We start from the raw sequence: 12,319 nt of genomic DNA, 5'->3' as shown, positions 1-12,319 counted from the left end.
GATGGGTAGATAGATGAATGGATGGATGTGTGGATGAGTGGGTAGGTGGATAGATGGATGAATGAATGGATGTTGGGGTGGATGGATGGATGGATGTGTGGATAGATGGGTGAGTGGGTGAATGGGTGGGTAAGGGGACAGATGAATGGATGTATGGGCAGGTGGGTGGGTTGATAGATGGGTAGATGTTTGGACAGGTGGGTGGGTAGATAGAGGGATGGGTGGATGGATGGATGTGTGGATAGACGGGTGGATGGATGGGTGGGTGTGTGGATAGATGGGTAGATGGATGGATGTGTACATAGATGGGTGGGTGGGTGGATGGGTAGACAGATGAATGGATGGATGTGTGATAGGTGGGTAGGTGGATGGATGGATGAATGAATGAATGGATATTGGGATGGATGGATGGATGGATGGATGGATGGATGGATGTGTGGACAGATGGGTGGGTGGTGGATGAATGGATGAATATGTGGATGAATGATGGATAGATGAGTGTATGAATTCTAAGTCCACAGTCTGCTCCCTGAATTTCCCTTACAGAAAGAGACAGAAATAGAGAAAAAGAAAGAAAGAATTAAAAGTAAAATGTTCAGGTCCAGTTGACAATTCAAGAAATAATACCCTGAACAGAGTAGAATAGTGGTTACAGGGGGCTAGGAGATGGGGAAGTAGGGAGATACTGGTCAAAAGGCACAAACTTTTAGTTATTAGATGAATAAGTTCTGGAGATCTAATGTACAGCATGGTGACTACAGTTAATAATAGTGTATCATATACTTGAAATTTGCTAAGAGATCTTAAGTATTCTCACCAAAGGAAAGGTAAACTAACTATGGGAGGTGATATATGGGCTCATTAACTCCAGTGTGGTAACAACTGCACAACGTAAACCTGTCTCAAACCATCACATTGTACACTTTAAACATACAATTTTAGGGGCACCCGGCTGGCTCAGTCTGAGGAGCGTGTGACTCCTGATCTTGGGGTCGTGAGTTCAAGCCCCATGTTGGGTGTAGGGATGACTTAAATAACTAAAACTTAAAAATATAAATATATGCAATTTTATTTGTCAACATCAAATAGAATAAAATAAATCTTCAATGAAAAAGAAAGAATATTGTGAGTCAAGAATAGAGCTAAGGAATTCCATCCCCTTCCCTATGGAAGGGGTTTGTCTGTTTAGCTCGTGGGCTTTCTAAATCCACATCAATCTGCTTCTTCTCACCAGCCTTCCTATTTTTCAAATATTTTTTTCCAGATAGGAGCAGAGGAGAGAAGAAAGATTCAAATCGCAGAACCAATGACAGGTCTAACCTTCAAGGACATCAAATAAAAGAATTTTAAAATCAATTATTTTTAATTAAAAATAACCCATTTATGAGCAGTGGCCACAGAATTTCAATAATGGTAGAGAGTCAAATTCAAGTTTGAATTCCAGATTTTCAGTCTACTACCACCTTTTAGTAACAGAAACAATGGATTCCTTTTGGCATTTGACATGTTCATTACATCATTTTTTGAACAGCATTTTAGCTCTATGGTGGCTGTCGATAAACATAACCAGGGGAACACTTGAAATTTCGCATGAGCCCTTGGGTACACATACCAGTGGTGGCCGCTCCATGCTCCTGCAGAAATGTCAGCATCGAAATGGTCACATTCAGCACAATTTCAGAAACTGTGGAGAAAGTGTGGTTGAGTGGCAGCCAATCTAAATCTTCCAAAGTTGCCAAGGAACTGGAACCAAAAGAAAACCAAAGCAACGTGAGCTGGCTTAGCAAAACCGAGCACAACGGACTTGGACTTACTTGTGACCTACCAGCCAGGTCCCAGCCCTTTGCGGGATGTGGACAGACCACAGACCTACCAGTTTTCACCGTGGCTTCAAATGTGACCCTGACTCTCTGGACTAGGGATCAATGCTCACTCGGGCAGTGGCAAGGCCGGCCGGGGTCCAAGGTGCTATCACCTCCAACGAGCACATGGGCAGACAGCCTGGCTGCTTCAAGCTCAGGTCATCAGTTTAAACTCTAGAGGTGCCCTCCTGGAATAGCGAGCACCCCAATCCCCCACTGTCTGAACCCATGCATCTGAGGATGTCAGGGGCGCACGATCAGTGGTCGCCAACCTGTTTCACAAAACAAGGGGCTCCAGGGAGTGCACGTATATATTGTGTTCATGTTATTCTTTAAATACTTAAATGTTTTCCAAATGGCCAACAGACACATGAAAAAGTGCTCAACATCGCTCGGCATCAGGGAAATCCAAATCAAAACCTCAATGAGATACCACCTCACACCAGTCAGAATGGCTAAAATTAACAAGTCAGGAAACGACAGATGTTGGCGGGGATGTGGAGAAAGGGGAACCCTCCTACACTGTTGGTGGGAATGCAAGCTGGTGCAACCACTCTGGAAAACAGTATGGAGGTTCCTCAAGAAGTTGAAAATAGAGCTACCATATGACCCAGTAAGTACACTCCTGGGTATTTACCCCAAAGATACAAATGTAGGGGTTCGAGGGGTACCTGCACCCTGATGTTTATACCAGCAATGTCCACAAGAGCCAAACTGTGGAAAGAGCCAAGATGTCCATCAACAGATGAATGGATAAAGAAGAAGTGGTATATATATACAATGGAATATTATGCAGCCATCAAAAGGAATAAGATCTTGTCAATTGCAACGACGTGGATGGAACTGGAGGGTGTTATGCTGAGCGAAATAAGTCAATCAGAGAAAGACATGTATCATATGACCTCACTGATATGAGGAATTCTTAATCTCAGGAAACAAACTGAGGGTTGCTGGAGTGGTGGGGGGTGGGAGGGATGGGGTGACTGGGTGATAGACATTGGAGAGGGTATGTGCTATGGTGAGCACTGTGAATCGTGCAAGACTGTTGAATTACAAATCTGTACCTCTGAAACAAATAATACATTATATGTTAAGAAAAAAAAAAAAGAAGAAGATAGCAGGAGGGCAAGAATGAAGGGAGGGAAATCAGAGGGGGAGACGAACCATGAGAGACGATGGACTCTGAAAAACAAACTGAGGGTTCTAGAGGGGAGGGGGGTGGGAGGATGGGTTAGCCTGGTGATGGGTATTAAAGGGGGTACATTCTGCATGGAGCACTGGGTGTTATGGACAAACAATGAATCATGGAACACTATATCAAAAACTAATGATGTAATGTATGGTGATTAACATAACAATAAACAATTAAAAATAAATAAATACTTAAATGTTTTATTTTATAAGTAATTGTACTAAGTATAATTATAAATAATTAAGCCTGTAAACTAGAAAATCCATTCAACTGAAGAGGAATATGCCTAAATTTTAGCAATAAGAGACCCACAATATATAAGCTATGCATCAGACAGGTTATTTCCCTGTAGCTTCTCCTTAAGGAAAATCTCTCAAGGTATCCCTGTGTGATGAAGGGTATCCCAAGATGACAAGATAGACCATTAATAAATTATCAGTTTGCCCAATACCACATTCTTTTTGTTTAAGATTTTATTTATTTATTTGACAGAGAGCGAGTGCACAAGCAGGGGGAGCAGCAGAGAGAGAAGGAGAGGGAGAAGCAGACTCCCCGCTGAGCAGGGAGCCCGACGCAGGACTCAATCCCAGGACCCTGGGATCATGACCTGAGCCAAAGGCAGATGCTTAACCAACTGAGCCACCAGGTGCCCCGCAAATACTTATTTCTAAATCTAATACCGATTTTCTTTTTTAAAGAATGGTAACTGTTTTTTGTGGGGTTCTTTTTAATTGAAGTATAGTTCACGGCATGCAGTTTTTCTTGACCTTGTGTCACCAAAGCAAAATACAGAAGTAAAATTAATGCTGGAGCTGGTATGGTTCAAGAGCCGCCAGCAATATGCTCTAATTTCGTATTCTGTCCCTCTCCAAAGAGCCCACTCACTGCCTGTGCTAACATATTCAGGGTTTAGAGCAAGGGTACCGGAGAAAGCACACCCACTATATTCAAATATATAGGTTATAAATCAAACCAACAGACTGTCAAAATATGCTCCCTTGACAGATACGCCTTCATAAGAACTTGGAAAGTCATGTTCAAATTTAGAATTTTCTGACCCTTGGGGCGCCTGGGTGGCTCAGTCTGTTAAGTGTCTGCCTTCAGCTCAGGTCATGATCCCAGGGTCCTGGGATTGAGTCCCGCATGGGGCTCCCTGCTCAGCAGGGGGTCTGCTTCTCCCTCTGCCTGTGATCATCCCCACACTCGTGAGCTCTCTCTCTCTAATAAAACAATAAATCCATAAAATAAAATAAAATAAAATAGCAGCCATTAAAAATGATCATTTGAAGGGGCACCTGACTGGCCCAGTTGAGGAAGCATGTGACTCTTGACCTCGGCATTGTAAGTTCGAGCCCCACGTTGGGCATAGAGGTTACTTAAAATTAAAATCTTAAAAAAATAATTTTCAGGTCTTCAAGTGATCACTTGAAGACAACAGGAATGAAACTGTGGAAAAGAGCCGAGATGCCCTTCAACAGATGAATGGATAAAGAAGATGTGGTCCATATATACAATGGAATATTACTCAGCCATCAGAAAGGATGAATACCCAACTTTTACATCAACATGGATGGGACTGGAGGAGATTATGCTAAGTGAAATAAGCCAAGCAGAGAAAGTCAATTATCATATGGTTTCACTTATCTGTGGAACATAAGGAATAGCATGGAGGACATTAGAAGGAAGGGAAAAATGAAGGGGAGGAATCAGAGGGGGAGACGAACCATGAGAGACTATGGACTCCAGGAAACAAACTGAGGGTTTTAGAGGGGAGGGGGGTGGGGGGATGGGTTAGCCTGGTGATGGGTATTAAAGAGGGCACGTACTGCATGGAGCACTGGGTGTTATACGAAAACAATGGATCCTGGATCACCACATCAAAAACTAATGATGTATTGTATGGTGACTAACATAACATAATAAAATTTTTAAAATTAAAAAAAAAAAAGACAACAGGAATGTACGAAACGTTAATGATGTAATGTTAAGTTGCCTAAATCAGGGAGAATGAGTTCTGGACAACATGACTGTCCTTTTATAAAATATTCACACAGGTAGGGAAGGAACAGACACAGAGATGCAAGAGTCCCAGCCATCTCAGGGTGCCATGATTCCCCATTTCTTTCTTGAATCGAACAAGAGATCAAGCAGAGATATAGATTTCCCCATGAAAAAGTGAGAAGAAAACCCAACACACCTATCATTGGTTAGATTTCTCTTCCACACTTACTTCAAAGCCGCCTGGAGGAGGTGTGCCCCACCACGGATGCGGTCTTCCACTCGAAGGTTGTTCGCGTACAGTCTCGGCAGAAGAAGTAGAAAATTCCAGATGTGAGGCTGCTGGTGGAGTTTTTCCAATTTCGAGATCACCTCTTCGGTCTTATTGAGATCCATCTGTTAGGAAAAAATACCAAGAGTTTCCCCCCTTTCATGTCGTTCATGATTGAAGAAACAGTGAGGCTGGGTTGGCTTTCGGAACCTCAGGTGGTAGAGATGCATGCCTGGCATGTCACTCTTTTGAACAGACAACATTTGAAGATCATCCCGTTGGGTTGGGATTTTATTTTTTTATTTTTTATTTTTTTTTAAGATTTTATTTTATTTATTATTTATTTGACAGAGAGAGACACAGTGAGAGAGGGAACACAAGCAGGGGGAGTGGGAGAGGGAGAAGCAGGCTTCCCGCTGAGCAGGGAACCCGATGTGGGGCTTGATCCCAGGACCCTGGGATCATGACCTGAGCCGAAGGCAGACGCTTAACGACTGAGCCACCCAGGCACCCCTGGGTTGGGATTTTAAATATTGTGAAGTTATGGGCGGGGACAGAGAGGAAAAGGTCTGATTTTGTAACAAGCTACGCCACCATCTAAGATTTTGGGACTTGGCAATAAATGAGTAGTTGTTCAGACAGGAACAAAAATGGACAACCTGCTCTTATTTGAGGGTTTTCTGTTAGCGCAACGGAACTCAACTGTAATGGAAGCGCAGTGTGAATAATTAAATACTGGACTCCCTCCCTGCAAAGATCCCTATCCCCACCTCTGCTTTTCATGGTACAATCATAGAGCCTTGGTCTGGAGGAAGGAAAATCAAAAATCACAGCTAAAAGAACATTCCGGGGACACCTGGGTGGCTCAGTCATTAAGCGTCTGCCTTTGGCTCAGGTCATGATCCCAGGGTCCTGGGATCGAGCCCCGCGTCAGGCTCCCTGCTCCGCAGGAAGCCTGCTTCTCCCTCTCCCACTCTCCCTGCTTGTGTTCCCTCTCTCGCTGTCTCTCTCTGTCAAATAAATAAATAAAATCTTTAAAAAAAAAAAAAAAGAATTAAAAATGTGTATTCCAGTGGGTAGAAGTGGGAAGGGCTTCCTCCCCAGGCAAAGGTGTGAGGAAGGGGTGACAGAATCCATCTCACTGAAGCCATAAACCAGCTGCTTAAAAATGAGCCTTGTAAGCAGGGCAGGGAAGGCTGGGTGCCAGGGCAGGACTGCAAAGGGGTGTGTGGGAAAAACAGGAAGAAAACGCATATTCCAACAGCATGGCTGGCTTGGCCAGAAGGCACCCATCCGCGCCTGGCATTGGTACAGAGACTTTGGAACATTCTAGATGCCTGAGTTTTCCACACCACACACCAGCTATGGCAAAGCGAAAACCGAGCGGGGGCCTCCAGAGCAGCCCTGAGCCATCGACCTCCCCCAGGGGAGTCACACCCCGACCCCACTGGCATCTCTGGGAGGACAGGCCCATGTCTGGGCTCCAGGCCCTCACGTCCACGGTTCCAGCCCTCAGCAGGCCCAGCCCAGAGTCTCGCTTGAGAAAATTAAAATTCGCCGTTCAACCCATCTCTTGGGGACTCTGGCTGTCTCAAATACACTGTTGCTAAAATCAAATCACTGGAAAGAAGTGTTTGGGGGCGCCCGGCTGGCTCAGTTAGTGCAGCACACAACTCTTGATCTCGGGGTCATGAGTTCGAGCCCCACGTTGGGCGTCGAGATGACTTAAAAAAAAAAAGTATTTGAAAAAGAAAATAAAAACCAGTGCTTTGAACTTAACCACTAAGTCTCTGGAGACTAAGTTTCAGAGTTTTGTTAAAATACTTACGGCTAAAAAACTGGAGCTGGGAGAAGAATCTACAACAAAAGAGATTTCAGATGTTAGTTCAATAAGCAGTCAGAAAGCATTTGCCAGGCCCCTGTTTTAGTTCGAAAATCAAGCCGGCTATCACGAATCCCAGTCCAAAACTCGAGGACACCCCAAACCGGGGAACAAGTCTGAAGGACACAGTCACTCTGGATTTGCAAGGCAAGTGAGTATTGACTGGATACCCGGAAAAATGACTTAACTGGGCAAGCAAGTCTCAGTCATGGGCCAACAAAGTATTGATTACCCTATCGATCTCTGATGCCGCAGGCATTGTGAGTCCTCAGGACAGGACAGAGAGCTGGCAGGGCAAGAAAGAAAGAAAAAACTCAAAGAGGCCAAGAAGAGCAAAGTTATGATTTTTCAGGTTCTCTGTGGAGTCACAGTGGGACACGGTAAGAAATACAGACTGGTCTCTGCCCTCGAATTTCTGGGGTGATGGGGTGACAGGAGCTTCCTTTGTTATATCTGGTCTTGGTCCCCAGTCCCTGACAGGAGAGCCGGTAAGACTTTGGGAATTTCTGGAATGATAAGAGTGTCTTTTGTGTGCTAATGAGATGCCTGGGGGCTGGGGGCCCCCAGATAGGGTCAGGATGGGGGCTGGTCCCCCAAAAAGACCATGATTCAGCCTCACCCCCTTGACCTCCAGGTTGAGGAGAGGGGCTGGAGATTGAGCTAATCACCAATGACCACTGAGTTCATCAGTTATACCAATCTAATGGAACCACCAGAAAAACCCCAAAAGATGGGGTTCAGAATGCTTCTGGTTGGTAAACACGTCCACGTGCTGAGAGGGTGGTGCACCCCAATTCAACAGGCACAGAAGAACCCTTCCGGACCTATATGCTTCATCTGGCGGTCCCTCTGTACCCTTTATAATATCTTATAAAAAAAAAAACAATAAAGGAGCGTCTGGGTGGCTCAGTCGGTTAAGTGTCTGCCTTTGGCTCAGGTCATGATCCCGGGGTCCTGGGATCGAGTCCCCCATCAGGCTCCCTGCTCAGTGGGGAGTCTGCTTCTCCCTCTCCCTCTGCCGCTCCTCCTGCTTGTGCTCTCTCTCTCTCTGACAAATAAATAAAATCTTAAAAAACAAAACAAAACAAAAACAGTAAACCAGCTAGAGTTCTATGGGTCATTCTAGCAAATTAATCAAACCCCAGGAGGGGGTCATGGGAATCTCCAATTTGTAGTCAAATCAAATAAAACTGTGGGTGCCTAGGACCCACTACTTGGAATTGGGGGTCTGAAGTAGGGCAGTCGGGGGACGGAGCCCCTAACCCATGGGGTGCGAGTCACACTGGGTGGTTGCATCAGAACTGAATTAAATGATAGAGCACCCACTGGAGTCCACTTGGAGTGGCAAACCCCCACAACCGTGTCAGGAAGTGTCAAGTGTGAAGGTACGGGTTTTCTCTGGTGCGTACGCATGAAAAGTGGCTCAAACAGCAACAAACTGAAAACAAAGTGGAGATAAAAGTTCTTCTCAAAAAAAAAAATATTAGTTCTTGGGGCGCCTAGGCGGCTCATTCAGTTGAGCATCCGACTCTTGATCTCAGCTCAGGTCTTGATCTCAGGGTGGTAAGTTCAAGCCCTGCGTTGGGTTCCACGCTGGGCGCGGAGCCTAATTCCGAAAAAAAAAAATCAGTTGTTTCACTGAATATTGAAAACCTCATTTGAACACCACATTTTATAAAAGTAGAACGAGCTCATGATAGTGCCTAATATAAGAACTCCATCACTCGGAGTCTGAAGGGATTCTGGTCTTTTGCGGATGCATTTGGGTCGGTTGTGAAACCTGCCCCGCCTTGCCCTGCCCTGGACGAGGGCTGCTTTCTCTCTCAGAAATAACACAAGGTGTCACCTCATTGTCCATTCTCCGATCAGGCTCTTCATTCCATTCCCATGTACATAATCCATGAAAAGATACAAGTTAAATAAAAAGAAACACTTGAGGTGGGTACTTAGAGTCGCCAGATTTCCAAATAAAAACACAGGGTGGCCGGTGAAACCTGAATTTCAGGTAAGCAACAGATACTTTTTCACTATGAGTACATAATCTTGGAGACATGCTTATACTAAAAACTTGTTTACTGTTTCCCTGAAACTCAAATTTAGCTCAGCTAAAATTTAATAGCACGTGGCAGCGGACAGTGGGATAGGGAGTGGGGACAGGGGGGCTGGGGGTCCAGCTCGTTACTCAAGCTGACAGCCAGGGCAGGCTTGGGGGCAGGCGAGATGCGGCCTCTCTCACGGCCCAAGCCTCCCCACTGATGAGCCAGGCTCTATGAGCTCCGTATCCGATTTTTCTTCTCTGTCATGGACTGATAAATAAGAGTCGGAGCCTCTTAGGACATGGGCATGCTTCGTAAGGAACAGACGTATCTGGTCCCATAGGCTAAAAGGTTTGTCTGCAAAGCAGGATAATCCTCAAGGACCTTAAAGCATCACTAACACTGAAAGACCAATCCAACTCAGCCAGAGGGAGGGGGACAGAATCAGGAGAATGTGCGTGTGCGTGTGATGCAGAGAGGCAGCAAGGATGGGTTATAAGCCCCTCTGAAGGTTGCACCCGCTCACGGCGCCTTCCCGGGCGGGAGGGGGTAGACATCTGGCCTCGCAACCAGCCCCAGGTGCTGGGCTTCCTGCACGTGGACCTCTTTCCAAGCCCCACCATCCCACAGCCTGATGCCACAAGGCAAACTAATGCGTAAACAGGATTTCAAGGACCTTCTGGGTGCTCAGCCCGTGTCCAGGCAAGGGGTTGACAGGTAGAGACTGACTTGCCTGGAGCCTTGGATCTTCCTGCCCACAGTTTCTGTAGGATTTTTGCCTTGTCCAAGATTTCACAAATTTCCTCAGCAAGTTCCTGTATCTCCTCCAGGAAGGCCAGGTCGTTGACCTTCTCGTGACGGCCAGCTGCAGCCTGGAACCTAGACGAACTTTAAATGAATGGAATGAATATCACAAGGACGCTCCGCACAGGATCCCGTTTCTTGGGTGTTTCTAAGGTTCTCGAGACCCCGTGCCTACACGCTCTTGACTAACCTGGCACGCGTTTACACCTCCACCAACCACCCCGCAGAACCCTCTCTCCGCGACCTTCATCCAGAAGGGAAATGATCATTTTACAAAAATCTCCGCCAACTGGAAATTAGAAAGTTGTCCTCACTCTATCCGTGACGCTCAACCACCATATCTGTGGTCTCCTTTCAATTCTAGAAGAGCCCTCTGGCTGTGGGTGCGGGCAGGGTTCAGGAGGACGGGGCAGAAGGTGAAACCAGGCTTTGGAGAAAGAGAGGTGGGCAGACTCACATCCCTCTGGAAGTGGACGGAGAGGACCCTGAATGAACTCACCAGGGGGGTGTGACACCACACCCATTTTATTCTCTGTATCTCTGAGGCTTTGACCCCTGGGCCTTGCTGACGGCTGCCAACCCCCTCCCAGGGTGACCCGATTCCTAGAGACAGCAGAGGGCTCACCAGGGGCTGATTTCCATGTCTGCATGTCTTGCACGCCTGATAGGACAAATCTCGGGCATGAAGATGGGGGATCTCGGGAGAAGGAAGGATGTAGGACATGCGGGGTAGCGGTGGGAGGGGGTCTCTGCCCCAGGATAGCAGGACAGCTGTGCAGGGCAGATGTGAGGTGTCCCATTGGGGTGTTCCCGATGCCCCGTGGACACCAGGACAGAGGCCAGAGAGCCCCTTCCCGGGAGGGGGGGGTTGTCTGCAGTGAGGAGGGAGTCTGCGGGGGTCTGGATATTCAAGCTTCTGTTCCATTTTCGATTAGGATGTTCACTGTCTTCTTTACTGAGGTTTTAAACATAGTATCCCTTCCCTTTGTCACATTTGGGAGAAATAAGCCCTTGGGTTTTTTAGTTGCCTTTGATTTTATTTTAGCTCTGAGTAATCTCACTGCTAGTGGACAAAAGACATAAAATACATAAGCAATACCGTCCATCAGAGCAGTGACCTCAGAGAAAAATACCAGGACGCATCCCAGGAGAACAGTCACATGCACAACCACACGTGCTTCTGAAGGAGTGTCCCCTGGAAGGTGGGTCCCGTGGGGGTGGTCGGAGTGGAGCGAACAGAGGGACCACTAGGGAAACCGGTGGGCGCCGCCTCCCAGCTCGGGCTGCAAATCCCCACTGGAAACCCACCCCTCCCAGCGGTCAGACACCAGTGGGCGTGGACTAACCTCGTGCATGGGAAAATGCACGACACCGTGCAATTCTACTTGGAAAATGAGGGCAAACTGCTACCCTAACCTCTTCTTACCCTTATATATCTCACCTACGGAGGGAGGGAGATTTTTTTTTTCTAACTAGTAAATAAGAGAGAACCTTCGCGCCACCTTTGGAATCCACACTGGCCATTCGGTCTACAGAGAGTCTCCAATTCAGCGGGAACTTATTTTTAATCAATAAGACACAGCAGATTTAAAATAAAATAGGAAATCATTTCACAAACTGCTAGGAGTGTGCTGATGTGACCAGGTGTCCAATCGCAGACAGCACATCCAAGAGAAAAAAACAATTAAAACTGGGGGACGTTTGTCCTGACTAGGAAGCGGCAGAGCTCATTAGATTTTGTGCAATCCCAATTCCTGTACTTCACAAATTAGAGAACATGGTGACCACGAAGCAACAGTTGTCACAGGTAAATCTGCCCTGAGATAATGACCAGGCTTGTGTGACCCCTCCCTCGGTCACGGTCATTTAACCTTAATGAGGTCAGAACAGATCCAACACTGGGGCACCCGTGTGGCTCAGTTGCTAAGCGTCTGCCTTCAGCTCAGGTCGTGATCCCGGGGTCCTGGAGCCTGCTTCTCCCTCTCTCACTCCCCCTGCTGTGTTCCCTCTTTAGCTGTCTCTCTCTCTCTCTCTCTCTCTCTCTCTCTCTCTCTCTCTCTGTCAAATAAATAAATGAAATCTTTAAAAAAAAGAACAGATCCAACACGGACCAATGGATAAAACCAATTCAAGGCCTTTCGGGTCAGAGCCCACTTAGAAATGAGGCCCAGAGAGTCAAAGTGGGTTTGCTGGAAGCGAGCACAGACACAGCTGAGCCAGGACCAGACCCACCCAGCCACGCGCTGGCTGTCATCTGTCACCTGTCACCGACAC

The 12,319-nt window shown here is 46.6% G+C and overlaps 1 protein-coding gene across 1 annotated transcript in view; it reads right to left on the bottom strand.

The window, feature by feature from the left end:
• ABCA13 (ATP binding cassette subfamily A member 13) overlaps positions 1–12,319 on the bottom strand; it is a 369,069-nt gene that overhangs the window by 327,338 nt on the left and 29,412 nt on the right. The window contains exons 4-7 of the mRNA XM_032430502.1: positions 9,975–10,129; positions 7,152–7,180; positions 5,285–5,448; positions 1,613–1,743 (exon numbers count right to left, since the gene is read on the bottom strand). Of these exons, the coding sequence (XP_032286393.1) occupies positions 1,613–1,743; positions 5,285–5,448; positions 7,152–7,180; positions 9,975–10,129 (479 nt within the window). The remainder of the gene's footprint in view (positions 1–1,612; positions 1,744–5,284; positions 5,449–7,151; positions 7,181–9,974; positions 10,130–12,319) is intronic.

This window comes from Phoca vitulina, unplaced genomic scaffold (genome assembly GCF_004348235.1).
Source record: "Phoca vitulina isolate PV1807 unplaced genomic scaffold, GSC_HSeal_1.0 scaffold44, whole genome shotgun sequence".
NCBI lineage: Eukaryota > Metazoa > Chordata > Mammalia > Carnivora > Phocidae > Phoca > Phoca vitulina.
Note: the sequence above shows the minus strand (reverse complement) of the source record. Positions and strands in the feature narration are given on the sequence as shown.